This window comes from Hesperophylax consimilis, chromosome 16 (assembly GCF_061612785.1).
Source record: "Hesperophylax consimilis isolate HC1 chromosome 16, BYU_Hcon_1.0, whole genome shotgun sequence".
In the NCBI taxonomy this organism is placed as follows: domain Eukaryota; kingdom Metazoa; phylum Arthropoda; class Insecta; order Trichoptera; family Limnephilidae; genus Hesperophylax; species Hesperophylax consimilis.
The window spans coordinates 3,027,047-3,043,565 of record NC_142851.1 but is presented as its reverse complement, the minus strand read 5'-3'; the positions used below and the strand labels follow the sequence as shown (position 1 = coordinate 3,043,565).

General features: G+C 34.5%; 1 protein-coding gene across 2 annotated transcripts in view; it reads right to left on the bottom strand.

Annotated features, from left to right (window-relative positions):
- Window positions 1–9,385, bottom strand: part of pic (DNA damage-binding protein pic) — a 37,293-nt gene extending 27,908 nt beyond the window's left edge. The window contains exons 1-7 of one of the 2 annotated variants that reach the window (XM_089641401.1): window positions 9,250–9,385; window positions 8,442–8,590; window positions 5,675–5,940; window positions 3,540–3,639; window positions 2,506–2,611; window positions 2,313–2,395; window positions 1,239–1,404 (exon numbers count right to left, since the gene is read on the bottom strand). In XM_089641401.1, the coding sequence (XP_089497527.1) occupies window positions 1,239–1,404; window positions 2,313–2,395; window positions 2,506–2,611; window positions 3,540–3,639; window positions 5,675–5,940; window positions 8,442–8,590; window positions 9,250–9,319 (940 nt within the window). In that variant the 5' untranslated portion in view covers window positions 9,320–9,385. The remainder of the gene's footprint in view (window positions 1–1,238; window positions 1,405–2,312; window positions 2,396–2,505; window positions 2,612–3,539; window positions 3,640–5,674; window positions 5,941–8,441; window positions 8,591–9,249) is intronic. The other variant, XM_089641402.1, reaches the window with a different exon arrangement.
- Window positions 9,386–16,519: the final 7,134 nt, after the last annotated feature.

Below are 16,519 nucleotides of genomic sequence, written 5' to 3'. Positions count from 1 at the left end.
ATAAATTATCCAAGTAGGATAAATAAATACAAAAATAAAGATGGGATGCTTGACCCCTCCGGCCTCTGGCTTATTCTGTCAGATGGTCCGACAGAATATTTCCGATTTACAATAAAACCCAAATAAAATTAATATTTCTGAATGCATACGAAAACTAAAACCTGTTTTTGAAGGGTGATTGAATACACTTTCAAATTTCATTATTAGAAATAAACATACAAGTTGTGAAATATAAATGCAAACATAAAAAAGGTTTAAAAAAGGCTCACCTTATGTTTTTTGTTAATAAAATTAGAGGTAATGAAAAAAATACAAACACTCACATATTTTATTAGACATGGCCATTTTTTGTACCCCCGCCACTTAGCGCTGTCCATTGACTTTGAATATTTTTTTTATAACTTAAAGTATCTTATTTTATTGAAATGATTACAGATCTGAGAAATGTATTAAATTTGTAATGTATGAAAACAGTATTTTAGTAATTTATGTAACTTTATCTTACATTTAATATTTTTTCAAATAGTTGCTTCTTTTAGTTCATAGTAAAAAAAAAAATTTAATACAATAAACTTAAATATATTTTGATTAATTTGGTAAAAAAAATAATTTAAAAACTTATACTTCATAAAATATGTTACAAAAAATAGGAGGTTCAAAAAAATTTATAATGTCCGTTATAAACATTATAGTCACCTAACTTTTTTTGTCACTTCATGTAAAAATAATTAATAAAAAATTCACAAAATTTCATTTCGTTTCATAAAAACATTTAAATTTTTCTGTGGTTAAATTTTAGGTTTGAATATAAAGCATGGTATGTTCTCTTTCTAACACCGTTTAGATCATATTTCTCACTATGACAGTGGGGGGTCAAAATTGTAATAGCATAATTACATCAATTCGTATGTTACAATATTATCAAGCAATGCACTCAAACATAGATAATAGAAACAAAAGGAGAATGGCATGGAAGCATGCCGAATGTTGACGAGCTACGACCAAACAGCATGGACTATAGTGGATATGCGATGAAAGTTATGCGTTAGAAACAAAGTAGCTCTGCGTAGTACGGGTGAACGAAGATGGTGACACTTTAGTGCGTGCATTCTCATACTAATAATGATACATCTCCCTTTTTTTCTTTTATCTATGCACTCAACCATGTAATTAGCTGACGCGTTAGACTTTTAAGCACAAAGCGCAATAACAACCATAATAGGTAGAAGGATATATACCGATAGACCCACCTAGGAGCTCCACGATGAGATCTTTAACCACCTGGGTCCCGTCGGACCGGTCGCTGAGCTCCAGGAACAGCATGAAGAGTCGGCCCGCCATATCTCCCAGGAGGTAGCGGAGACCCTTGGAGTCCACCTTGCAGTAGCAGCTAATCGTGCTGTACTGAAAGGATTAAATCAACAATATTCGATATAATAATACAGTACAAATAAACAAAACTGAGTGGAAAAGTTTTCAGAGGGCAGTGAATCAGTCAATTTCATCTTGCCAACATTTTTTGACGGCTATTTACCGAAAATAAATGGAGCCACAATCACTCAATATCTAGTTTTGAAAACAAGCCCCATAACCTCCCCTTGGCCGGCCACCCGAGCGGTGAAGATCCTTGACTATGGGTCCAGAGGTGGCGAGTATGAAATCAGGTGTAAGCAAATAAAGTTGATTTATTATTTATTGATTGTTATATTTCACACATAATTTAACTTAAAAATGTAGCAATTTACAAACGTACTTGCAATATAAGGATTGCACTAAAACAGTTAGTGAGCGGTTAACAAGTTAATCTATTGTGTATTCTTTTTTCTTGTTGTCTTAGATTAAATATAATCTTACATTTTTTCCTTTCTTTCCATATTGTACTATGATTTAATGTACTGTTAGTTTATATAATATAAAATAAATATTTGAAAAGCTCGATTGGATTCATATTTGGAGAGAAGGATTAACTTATTTGAAACAACTCAATTACTGACAAATTTATTGTGAAATCAGATATGAGCGCATCAGCAGAATGCACTGATAAATAGTATATTTGCAGTGAGTGGTAAATACATACAGTATAGAATTGAATAGACCACAATTCAGAATTGAAATGCTGCTTGAAATGGTTTTAGCCTTGTTTAGTGAGATCTGAATAGCCAGGCTCTCTTCTCCATATCTTTTCCCTACCCACCCCCTTTAGCCTCACAAAATGCCCTAATTATAGAGGATACCATAGACCCATTTGCTCTGGGCAAATACGACTCTTGCGCAGTATTCACATAAAAAAAGTTCATAGAATTGTGGATTACCTTGATTTGTGGAGGCGCTACAGCGACATAACTTTGCCCATCGTGATAAACTATAGACTCCTGACCTATTACAATTGCACCACCTAGAAAACATTAACCTGTTGTTAAAATATTTTGATAGCAATGAAAACAAAACAAAATTAATGTAATTCATCAAATTATAAATTGCAGTTTTGGTTGAAAATGAAATTACCAAAAGGACTGGGAACGGGAATAAGTAAACAGGCTTCCGTTTCAACATTGTCTTGCTTCCAGGGGATTTTCACAAATTCCTTGTCTCTTAAGCTTATTTCGTGTGTCTGTAAATAGCAAAATTGCAAGATTATTACAAACATAAATACTTCTATAATACCTTCAATAAATTGAAACAATTTTAGGGATTTATTCGAGACATACAGTGAATTCTGTCTTATTTACACCAGTTTTATATAAAACGATCAACAAAGCGTCAGGATACATCTATTATTATAATCCTATATTTTTCCTACCCCAGTGCATAAGCACTACACGATAAATGTGTAGGAATAAACAATAATGTGTTTTATTTATGACATCCTGAAATGAGTTTCATTAAATAGAACCTTTTCTATTTTTCTAAACAATGTGTAATTACAGTTTTTTTTTCCACGGTACTCTGTGGAATGTATCCCCTGTGTAAAAACATAATTAAGGCGAAACACAACCAGTTTAGTAATGCAAAATCATGTGTTTTTGGTATATTTTTTAATTAAATATTGCAAAAAGAACACATCTTGGTCTTCACCATTTTTTTGATGAATCTTTTTATAAGCCTAGACAAAAATAAAATATCAGGCCTATAAAAACTGCTTTGAAGTTCAAAATATTGTGGTTTTGTTGCATATAGAAATTTTTTAAATAGGTATGTATGCCTGATTTCGCAAAATAAAATAAAACACACTTTTCGGCGATGTTTTTAACTTTCATAAATCAAAACAAGCGGATGGTGTTGAGCGGGAATTTAAACCCTACCGACATCTCCTTAAGGAGTATTATTGTTAGCGGCCCGATTCCAAATGTTACACGACGTGGTGCATCGCCTCAAGTGTATGTAATTAACACAATCAGTAGAGCATCTGCCGGCAGGCCGACTATTCTAAGTTTGATCATGAGAATCAATAACACCCCAATCTTTGTTCTTTCTATATAATATGCTTTTCTAATTCATATTGTTTGAATCGTATTAATACTGTTTCAATAAATAATTACCTTAATATGTCTTCCATTGAGGTCTTGGTGGATAAGGATCAAAGTGGGATTAGCACAGCCGTGTAAAAACTCTACATCTTGTACATTTAATTCCTCCAGTCTGTGAAGAAAACAATATAAAAATATATAAATAGACGCAAAGAAAATAATTACAAATGTACAGTAGGTTTTCTCTTTTCTCTTAATTCATCTGGAATAAATATTAGAGTGGTTTTTAATTTGTATTTTATTTTTGCTATGTCTGTCTCACTGGCTACACTTGTTATTTTGCTATGCCCGTGTCACTGGCTACACTTGTTATTTTGCTATGCCTGTCTCACTGGCTACACTTGTTATTTTGCTATGCCTGTCTCACTGGCTACACTTGTTATTTTGCTATGCCTGTCTCACTGGCTACACTTGTTATTTTGCTATGCCTGTGTCACTGGCTACACTTGTTATTTTGCTATGCCTGTCTCACTGGCTAAACATGTTATTTTGCTATGCCTGTATCACTGGCTACACTTGTTATTTTGCTATGCCTGTCTCACTGGCTAAACTTGTTATTTTTTCATTACATTGGGTTAGGTCATTTATTGTAAAGCGCACTTGAGGTTGACCTTCACAAAACTGCGCTATATAAAATTAACTATTTTCATAATTATTACAATTTTATTATGAATAAAAATTCCAAAAAAAATCCCAATTCACTAAAAGTATTGACAAATCTAAGATCACATTAAAGATTTAAGTAAAAACAATCTAAAAAGCAATCTGCAAGCCGAGCATACTATATTAATATTTTTATTTGGATTTACAATGTTTTAAATTCTAATTTATACTAACTAACTAACCATCATGCCGTTCCGCAGGGGTAGGCGGAGAGGACAGACTGCCAAATAACTCGGTCTTGGCACACACTCCTTGCCTCATTCACATTCTTACAACATTTACATGGCCCAACTCAAAGTTCTGGTTCACTTGATCATGCCTTGTCTTATTTGTAATGATAAACTAATGTTTATAAGACAAGGTTTTATGCATAGCATAAAGGATAACAAATAATTAGTCGCCTGAAATATCAATACAAATTGAAAATATCTCCCGAGTAAAAATAAATGACTACTTATTGATTATAATTATTTGTTATCCTTTATGCTATGCATAAAACCTTGTCTTATAAACATTAGTTTATCATTAAAAATAATAATATTTGACAAGTCAAAATATTTCATCAACAAATGTAGATATAATGTCTCGACGCCATCTAGTGAGAAATTTAGCACTAACGAAGCCTTTCCTACAAAAATAAAGTTAGTTGTTTACAGGTGAAAAAATATATAATAAGCTGTAATTGTTGATTGAGGTACTAGTACATATTGAATTATTTGGCGGGTTGGAAATAAGCCGATATGGCTCAGTGGTTCAGAGCACCTGACCAGACATCAGAAGGTACGGGTTCAGTTCCCGTTGGCGGCATTTATTTTTACTCGGGAGATATTTTCAATTTGTATTGATATTTCAGGTGACTAATTATTGCTTATAATTATTTGTGCCATGTCTTCCTCGGGCGTCCCTGTCTTTTCGCATCATATATTCTCCTTACTCCTTTTTTCGTTAATTCGCTCTACATGCCGAAACCATCTAAGCGTCCCTTTCTTAATCTTACTCATTACGCTGCATCAGTCTTGTATTCTTTGCAAATCTCCACATTTCTCACAAGATCATAAATATGCATCAGGGATCTCATTTCTACAGCATTCAGTCTACTTTCGTCCTTCTTCTGCCAGTTCTACACCTCACGGTAGGTCATCAGGGTAGGTACCAGCACTCCATTGTGGACTAGTGCTTCACTTCTTTGGGTAATTTTTTGTTAGCGCCAACCGTGTTCGGTCCTTCATTAAATTTTCCTGTATTTACCCATCTTTAATATCTCTATCAGCCTTTCTAACTCTGGTAAACATACTTCCCAAATACACAACTGCTCCAAGTAGTCATCATTCACAACTATATTGCACATTGACAACATGACTTTTTATATTCGCTGAAAGCCTTAAATTGGACGTCTCAATATATCTAATTCAGTTGGCTAAGATGTTCTTTGTAAGGTATTAGGACTGTTAAGTTGAAAACAACGTTAAATTTAATATCTGTACCTCAAACTGGCGGCTTTCAATTCAGTAGAGTCCTTATCCAGGGGTATGATTTTGAAGAGTCCATCGTACAGCCTCAGTCCTATGACCCTGGCCTGAGGGTCCACCACAGCCAGGATCCCGTTCTCCGAGGGTTTGCCGATGCGGTCGGCGACATTCCCGTGCGCCCTGGTCACCACATCCAACTCTCCGTTGGCTCCGACCCTCCATTCCAGAATCATAGCATTGTAGCGCGTGGTAAGGAGAAACACCAGGTCTTTATTTTCGTGCTGTAAAAATATTATAGAAGTCATTAAGTGGGCTGTCCCAGACAAATTTGAGGAAAGTAACACCAGGGGCTGTGCGAGGAGAGGATGGACCTGTTGTGGACGGAGACTTCTGAAGTAGCATGAGACAGATGCCTGGAGGCGCCTTGTCGAAGCGATGGGTAACCCGACTAAGCAAGGGGAAGGAGGAGATAAAAAAAAACATCAATAATGCATGCTGAAAAGACAACTTTGACTGGATTGTCACTTTTTAAAATATAAACATACATTTTGAGATTGTATGTTTGATCAATGATGCTACATATAGGAGTCTTATTGATTTTAAATAATATATTAGCAATGACGATTGAGGAAAATATGATTTAAGGTCCGTCTACACCAGTCATTCCCAAAGTGGTCTATATGGACCACCAGGTCGACTTCGACTTGCAGAGAGTCCATGTCAATGAAAAAAAAATTGGTTGTACATGAGATGTAAATGGGGGTTTTAAGGGAAGGAAGGAGAGGAAGTCCCGGGAAGGAAAACGTATGAGAGGTGGATAGCAATCTAGGGATTAGTGTATCCAGGAGTGACGGATGAATGATCTATCCCTCTCGCTGCAGCGAAATGCGATGGGTCAAGAGAGACCAGTTAGAGAGGTCAAAGGGTCTCCCCAAACCAGTCTCTCCCGATCCGGTGTGCCACGCAGTTGGTGGGCAGGGGCATCCTGAACACACCTCCCCCTGCTAAATCACCAAACCACTTGGGGTAACCTACAGCAGAGGTGTTGCAATAAACGGTTCCAGGGGCTACGGTACCCAAACCCGTCTCCCAAATGGAGCATATGGATTAGTTTTCAAAGTACAACATAGTAAAGCAATTTTTGCTGATTAAAGCATTGAAATTTGATAGCAAAACAGGCTCAAACATCTCCTTTGTATTTGATTAATGATTTGTATTTTGTCTTTTAACTACTAAATAAATGTTTAACTGTAATACAACAGATATATAGTTTTTTTATTTTCAAATTTTTAACTCTATAGTAAGCCCTAACAATGTTTCAGTTCTGTGTCAAATTCAAAAACACATTTAAGTAGATGAATTTGTAAAAAAAAAAAATCAATATTAGGGAAGCAGGTCTACCCAAAACAGAAAAAATCACCACATGGTCTACGGGAGACAAAAAAAGTTTGAGGACCTCTAGTCTACACGCTCTATCAATTACTTGCACAGACTCAGCTTTGAACAAGTAATCATGTGCCTTATAACAGCTAAATACTATATATGCTATATACTGCACAAACGGATTACATAAACGTTAATTTGGACAGACAAAATTTGCTCTAATTTGCACAAGGAAAATAGTTTAAGATGGCAAAACTGTATAAAGCACACATGGCTTGCATACACTTCAAATGATTGCGATTTTTGCACAAACTGTTTACGCATGTAAGTCATTGTCGTATGGATGCCACATAGTGTACCGTGTTTTTTGTGCAAAATTTTGCACAAAACTGATTGCGCTTGCAGGTTGCTAGGTGTAGACGGACCTTTTAACGGTTTTTTTTTTTCATTCAACCTTCTATGCCATCACGAGAAGTTTCAATCAAGAAGCCTATGTTGTATTTTGTTGAAAAAATTTACTGCATTTCTGTACTTATTTTGGTAAATATTCGGGATCGCTGGCCTAAGCGTAATATGATTTTTTTTTAAATAAAACCTTTTGATTCACCTTAATTACTATAAAAGGCAGCTATCTGCATTTGGGAAATATTTAATTTTAACATTCCAATTATTAATTACGTATATTGAAAATTCGCTTCTTTGTTTGGGATGACAACCATTTCCAATCATTTCTGTCAACGATATTTTCATATGTTGATATTTCTGATACTACACGCGGGGCTAGAAGAAACGTTATTACCATTTAATTCGTACATATTAAGTAGGCAATATTTTGGCGGAACTCTAGAAAAAATTTAATTAAATTAGTTTTAATTATTTATGTTTTTTTGCAACAATTTCTTAATAATTTTGTATGTAAAAAAGCCTAACCTAACCTACCTTATATCAAACTAACCCAACCTTTAAAAAATATATACATTTAAAAAAACATGCCTAAATGCCTTCATTTAATTTTATTTTATTTCCACAGCTCGCCAAGATAGTACCTATCTAATTTGCATAGAGTAAAATGTAATAACGACTCTTCTAGCCACTCGTATAGTATCAGGAATACCAATATAAGAAAATGACACTAACAGATTATTTTAAATGGCTGTCATCCTATATAACGAAAGCGAATGTTCATTATACGCAATTGAAAATTAGAATGCTAAAATTAAAAATTTCCCAAATGCAGATGGTTTCCTTTTATGGTAATTAAGGCGAATCAAAAGGTTTTATTTAAAAATAAATTGTATTAAGTATGGCCAGCAATCCCAAATATTTACCCTTATTTTATTTGATTGACATATTCTTAATTTGTCGACAAAATTATGTCTCGCTCTTAATAAATACTTACAGGCGGTCGGAAATGTTTAATTTTGGCAATTTTTCCATATATTCCAACTTCTTTCATAGGCCGTAACCCTTCTGGCGTTACCAAGTAAACTTCTAACCTAGAGTTCTTTGCTACCAACAGATTCAAATCTGTAGGTGATGTGAAGTTTCCTAGAAAGATAATTTACAATTAAATATTAACATGTATCAGTCACACCCTGTCATGAAATTATCAGTAAAGATTTATAATAATCATTATTTTCTACCGAGAAATCAATATTTTCCCTCCAATTTGAAAAGATATATTGTTAAATAAAAAGGGGTTCGTTAAAAATCATAATATTCAAGGACTAATCGTATTTGAGTTGTGATATTTCAGTCTCGAATGTTATTGCACAATCTACTTGACAACATGCAGCTAAACATGTAGGCATGTACTAAGATGTCTGAAGCAGACTTTTTTAAATACCACGACAAAATGGTTTTTAAATTCACGTTTCTTTAGAAGAATAGCGTGTCCGCCTAATAATTGTTTACAGTGGTCAAGCAGTTTACAACAATCTAGCAAAATTTCACAAAATGCCCTACGCCAGTCATAAGAGGAACATAAGAAAAATGTTGACATTTCTCACTAAAATTAACACGATGTTGAATGAATTCAATATAAAATACAGTCTGTAAATATCGTCCTCGTATTAATATTTGAAACAAGAATAACAACTGCACGTGAAAAAAATTTGCAATTTAAATTGGTCCTAACCTCAAATAGAGCAAATGTCAATACAATAAAATACAAAATCAAATCTTTTATCATTTTTTTTTATTCATACCTGTAACACACGCAATTACCGCAGTGGGTTTTTGAGCAGTAACAACATAATTATAGGCCATATTTGACATTTATTTCGGCTTTCAATCAAGAACTAATAGCCGCCATGTCCGAAAACAATGGAAAATAGAAAACAATTATTTTATTTTCAATCTATCTCCACTCTTCTCTATGGAATTACGGTGGGTACGATAGCTTCAGACAGGGCGATTTTAGTTGATGAACTCTGTATTGAATTACACTTGAAAGCTAATCGACAGGTGTGAATACCTTTCCAGCATAGTTAATCTAGTTTTTAGTTGAGCGACGAAAGCTGAAAGCCCGACTACTTTTACTGTTCAAGTGTGAGTCATCGTTCGAATTTTACACGGAACGATACGTCTGAATACATGTTTCAACTCGCTTGTGATTTTTAGTTCCTAGAGTGGTTTATTTATGGGTTTATTTATGCTTGCGTCCCCTAGAGAAAGAAGACGTTTGTCTTTAGGAACAAGGGTGATTGGCATAGACATATGAATATTAGGTAGACCTGCCCTAAGTGATTAAAAGCGTATTATCCCCACTCCCCATACCGGTTCCATTGAGCCGGCTGGGCTCGCGTACGGCCTCAAGTGATATTTGAAAACGTGACGTCATCATTCTTGTGCGAACTATGGTCGAGGCATCATCGGTTCATTTTACGAAATAACACGGCAAAATGTTTACTTGTACTATGAAAACTGGTAAAAATAGATGCGAAAAAAGAGAATAAACCCAATTGTCGTATTACATTCCATATATAAGCATTATTTTATTTTATTTTAAGCATATTCACATCGTATAATATGGATCAGTTGTTACTATCACATCGAGAAACGTCTGGACGCGAAACACAAAGCTGGTTGGTTGCTGGGAAGTAAATTATGAACATTTATAAAAGTGTCTTAACTAAATACTCTGAAACTAACTACGACTCTGAATATAGAAGCTGCCTTACTTTGCCGAATTTGGACTTCGCAAATTTGTTCATAACGTGGCGAGTAATTTGCGCTCCCATGTAAAAATGTCTATTCATTCAAAGCAGATTTTACTTTTAAGAAGTAAATGGTGATATTATAATGCGAGATGCCTATTTACTGTCAGATTGATTTATTGACGAATCACAGTCATCTTCACTCCCTTCGTTCTTCAACAGTTGATTTTACCCCTCGCCTTTATCTTCTCGTCTATTAATTCCTATGTCTGTGGTGATTGGTTTATTTATGGAACAAGGCATCTTCGTGAAAAACTCGGATGACATAATTTCAGGTTTATTGATCTCTACCAAAGCGATGCCTGTCTTTGAGATCAAAAACAAGAAATAATTAAAAATAAAAATGAGAATAATAAAATATTATTTTCGAAGTGGGACATACAAAATAAAATTAAAACAAACATAACCATGTACAAGAAGGATTTGCGATTTGTATTTATATTTCCAGAGTGGAAGATACTCTTAGTATCACCCTGGTGTAAGGCCACCATTCAGAATTGAAATGTTGCTTGAAATGGCTTTGACCATGTTTGATGACTAGATCTGAATAGCTAGGTACTTCTCCACTTTCCTCTTCCCCATCTCCTTCCTCTTCTCACTACCTTCAGCATCACAACATACCCCAATTGGGGATGCCATAGTCTCACCAGCTCCAGACGGTTGGTAGCAATTGGGGCGCTGATGCGGTTTCACATAAAAAGTAATGAAATCCAAAAACAGTGAATAAAGAAGTAGTGAAGAGTGAAAATGAAACTCCCAGTGTCTATGAATATCTCAATGTTATTTTTAATTTACTTTTTTAAATAAAGTTTTGATGAGGGTAAAGTTGTAAAATTCCGCTGCACGCTCAGTATGCAAAATTTTAAAAAATAACCTTTAGTTTCAACTTAATTACCTACTTAGAGAAACAACTGTTTATTATTTATGGGTGATGGTAATTACAACTCCAGTTTTTATCGCGTTCTGAGTTAATTTTGAAGGTTAGGAAATACGCTTAAATTCTTTCGATTAACCAAAAAATAACCTATTATTCGAATGTATTTTCATCTCCCCCGACTTAAATTCGTAGTTTCCCTAATAATTAAGTTGATATCAAATAATTGTATTTATATATAAATGCGTATTATGCGTGCAGTGCGAATTCCAACTTTACCAACTTTTTTATCCGAATTTAGTAAATGTTTTCGATACCCTTCACTATCTTTAATATTGTAATGCTATCTCTCTCAAAACAGTATTACATGCACCTAATTCAATTCTTCTTAGAATCCATTTTCTAACTCCCACGCACATCATGAAGCACTGCAATTGCAGTGATGAAGAATTGTGTCCACGCACATCATGAAGCACTGCAATTGCAGTGATGAAGAATTGTGTCCACGCACATCATGAAGCACTGCAATTGCAGTGATGAAGAATTGTGTCCACGCACATCATGAAGCACTGCAAAAACGACGTTTTTGTGATTTTTCAATGACATGTTCTCAAGTTCGTTTCGCAAAATGTCGAATATTCACGAATAATTTCTGTTGACGCTATCTTGGTTATCAATATCGGTTCGAGTTGAACTGAAACGTCTGAATTAAATCTTGTTCAATTTTTGTCGTTCGATAAAAGTCGTTCAACTAAAATCACACCGTCTGAACCGCCATACCGGAGACCGCCCGATTCACTGATATCTGTTTTATGTACAATATGACGTAGACAATAAATTATCATTACTACACTTACAGCATCATAATAATATTATTTTAAAATAAATGTGCGAAGTACAAAGATAAGAATTTATAAACAACGATGGGAACAACCAGGGGAATATTATAATAAAATTGTGGTGGAAACATGAACCCCGCAGAAGAGATTATATACTTGTACGTATGTAAGGTATAAACCTTGTATAATGCACCCGATGACCTGATAATTTTGCGGGAAATAATAAAATCTTACTATAAATAAAATGTACCTACCTTTTTTTACAAATAACGGTCTTTGGCTTTTACATTTTATGTAGTTTCCTGTGTCTGGGGAAAAAAATCACATCTGAAATTTGAGCAGTAAAATTTGATGACATTACAGTTTATTATAAATTCCAATTCAAAAGTATTGGACTATGGTCGTGTTCGGTGACCAGAATTGAATAGACAGATACTTCCCAACCATCTCCTCCCCTTTCCCACTTCCTCCAGCCTCACAACATACGTAAATTGGGAATGCCGTAGACTCACTAACTCCGGACAGTCGCTAGTAGTTGGGATTCTTGGGCAGAGTCGACCCTGAGCCAGAGATGTGCAAAATGGGTACCCAAAACCATTTGAAATGCAAAATGGAAATGGGTCAAAATTTTTCCATTTGAAAATGAAAAATGGTTTTTAGAAAAGCATTTCAAATGCAAAATGCAAAATACCTATTTTCAAAATGCATTGAAAATGCAAAATGGTTTCTCAGGTCAAACAATTAAAATAATTATAGAATTTTTAAGGGTCATTCCGCCGTTTCGTTCAAATTTGCCTGTTTCCGCGGATTTTTTTTTTTTGCCTTTTTACTATATATTTTTATAGAAATGGGTTCCCGTACCTATCAGATGTATAAAAATGAAAAGGGCACCTTTGTGCGACACTTGGATTCGAAGAAAATTGATGGAAGGTAATGAAGGTGTGGATGGTAATGAAAAACTGTTGGATGGTAATTTAAACATTTGGATGGTAATGAAGTTTGGTAATGAAATATTAATAGATGGTAGTGAACATGTTTAAGGTTCTTAAAATGTCTGTGAATAATGAAATTTGAATAGAAATTGAATAATAAAATAGATTTCAAATCATGCTAAGTATCATTTGACGTGGTGAGCGGATTAGGAAAAAGAAGAAAAACCTATTATAGTGAAAAACTAAATGCTTTATTCAGACTTTTGAACATTGGAGACAAGAAATACATTTTTTCATACGTAATCAGTTCTGCTTACTTATGCTTTTGCAATATCTGTATGAATTGTTAAAAAATAATGGAAAAAAATATCAAAATACAAATTAAGAAGGCAGCTGGAACATCAAACCCAACACAACTAAAATTTTCCTATTATACTACTTACCCAGAAATTATAAGGAATAGTCAAATTCTTTATAATTACGTTTTATAAGTAGGTTTGTACACAAGATATACAAAATTTTCACATTCCTAAGCAAACATTGTAATATTTGAAAAATAGAAATAATAATTAAAAATAAGAAAAAATCAGAAGTCAATTGAAATGCAGTTTAAAATAAAATCAGAGATACTTAAAACAAACACAACATATGTAACTAATAAGTACAAGATAAAGGTCTTACATCTAAATAGGAACATAATATTTAAGGAACTTGAGATCATTCTTGTGAAAGTTTTTGCTGGAAAACTATTTCAAATCAAAGTTCGGCAAATTTTTGAAAGTGAATTGTCCTCTTTCATTCTCATCTGGATCTTGCAAGCGCTGAAGAATTTGTGATTCCAAAATGAAATCGTCGTCACTAATTGTTGGCCAGACAAATTTTTTGGAATTCCCTTGAGCTTTTTTCAAAAAAATTACTTTGTACTCTAGTGTGTACTCATGTTTTCCAATAATTTTCCCAATGAAATGATGTGTCGTGTTAGTTATTTTATATTGAACCATTATCCAGTCATCTAAGTAGTATTTGAATGGCGCCTCCTTATCCTCTTTGTTGGTTTCCTCGTCAATGTCCATGTGTGGGAGTTCCACAGTTTTGGGGGACTGCTGTTTTGATTCATCGAAATCAGGATATTCTACTCTTAGGGATCGGATGAACTTCTCGAACTCACATTGATCGAAAGGATTGAATTCTTGCGTACTATTTTTATAAAGGGAATAATGCTGATAGTCGAACGGGACGTTTGAGAGTATTTTCACTGTACATTTCTTTTCTATAGTTTTAGCAGGCTCTGGCGTTGAAGCAATAGTATCGTCCAAAAACATGGAGCCGTCGAATTCGCTCAATAGCATATTGTCATCAATATTATTGAAAATAGTAGGCGAGTCAATTTGTAGGCTTAAGTTTTCAATATTCATGTCAACTGTGACATCTACCCGTCTGGCTGTCTACATAGTAAAGTACTCCTGTATGAAGAGAGACTTGTCCTCGGCTGCCACCAAAATGAAAGGACTGAATTTCTTCATGGTATTTCAACCAATAGTTCTCGCTAAAATCAACATGTATGAGAACCTCCGTATCTGTCAGATTATTTTTCAATTCTCTGATAGCGGAGTACTGCATTACGATGTTTCGTGTGTGTTTTAAGAAAACATCCATGGTGGCATCTAACTTTTCGATTATTTTACGAGGGTTGTCCTCGAGCTTCTTTTTAGTTGTTATGGTTTTCATTTTCTGGATTCCATCCTTTCCCCTGTAGGTTTGTTTTTCTATTGTCCACTCATAGTAGTTAATGTTTGTGCTGTTATTAAATTCTCCGTAATTATATCATTGAATAAAAAAATCGATTTTCAAATAAAAATTCGCAGGGTAAATTTTAACAGATTGTTTTTCCATATCAGTAAATAGATAAAACGAAAATATGTATTTCACCAAAACTGAAATTGTCCGACGCTAGAACGCAAGAAACTGCTTTTATTGATAATATTAACTTTTATGAACCCCCAAACATAGTCCCAGATGCACGTAAAAATAACCCTTACAAATTTATCATTACCCTCCACACCTCTAAATTACCATCCGGCAAAAAATTTTACGATACGGAAGGTAATGAGACGGAGGGTAATGAGGTTTTGACAATCTTTCCTTAATAACTCGCTTAATAATGACATTACAAATCTTTATGTTTCAATAAAAAATAGTCCGACTAATTATAGTTTATAGGTTCATGATTCGAATTTTTAAAACATGTACTTACTTTAAAAAATGCTGGAAGGTAATGATGCCTGGTCGGTGACAAAGTCGTTTTCGAGCACGGAGATCGCAGATATTTCTTTATTCAGCGACGCACGTCCTCCTCCGTCCAGATATAGCGGTACACTGATTAGTAACGGAGGCGCGGGGTGGGGTACAGCTGACGAACAGTGACAAACACGGTCACAATTTTAATTACCGCTTTGGCGGAAGACGACAGCGATTTTTTCTGGACAAAAACAAAATCTCAATTCTTTCTATGATACAGTAACTTTAAAAATAAATTAAACACCAATAAATATGCAAAATTAGTTGTACATTCAGGTCGATTAATGAATGTAGTGATTTTACTAGTGTAAAATGTTCTTATTTATTGATCAATTTACCGGTCCCTCATTTACACGGGGAAGGTAATGAGATTTTAGCATGTTTTTTGTATACCATAAAGTTATTAAGTAACAAATGCCTAATCCGGTAAATACTACTTTTTCCTTTTTTAAATAACTACATTTTCCAATAAAACTTTCTTGAAAAACATTATTTTTCATATGACTTTTTTGCAAGAACATGCGATTTGAACGAAACGGCGGAATGACCCTTAAACAATTTTGTCATTTAACCCTCCGTCAGGCACACCTATGGGCGAACCGAAATCGGGCGCACCCGGCCTGAGAGGCCACCAATATATTTTTAGCCCCCACCTTCCACTATATTAATTCTAATACAAAATACTTGTCGGGTAGTCTTTACTAGGATCTATAGAAAGGAATTAAACCAAATATAACACAAAATAACCAGTTTATTAAACATTACCAACCATAAACTAAAATAAACAATTTTCCAAAAACAGTGTTCAAAATAACTGGTCAAACCGAGCTCCATAAAAGTAATAAAAGTTTTAAAGTAATAAAAATTTAAAGGTAAGGTAGGTGGTAGTCTCTACTGACTGCAGCCGTAGCCAGATATGGACGATGAGGTTCCCAAATCAGCAGCCGAAAAACAAGTTTGGCACAGCGCGTTTAGGTGGAGTAAACAGATCGGTTGATGACAACCTAAACATTCGTAATTCGTCATCCTCCTAAATCCTGATTCAAACACGCATATTCCACACTTTTGCCTTTTTTGAGGTGTTGTAGGGGATGTGTTTTATTGGAAGCAAGTTTGCAAATTGCAACTGAATCGGTATTCCACTTGTATTCAGACTTCGCCGAGCTAGTTGTCCGATGTCGCTCTCATCGCCTAAATCTTCAACCAAAGCTGGATCTTCAGAAGCATCATCATCGAAAAGAAACGTCACCATATCATCAGCATCATTGCGTTGAGAGAGATCATCTTTTCTAGCCATTTCGGCAGAAACATATGTT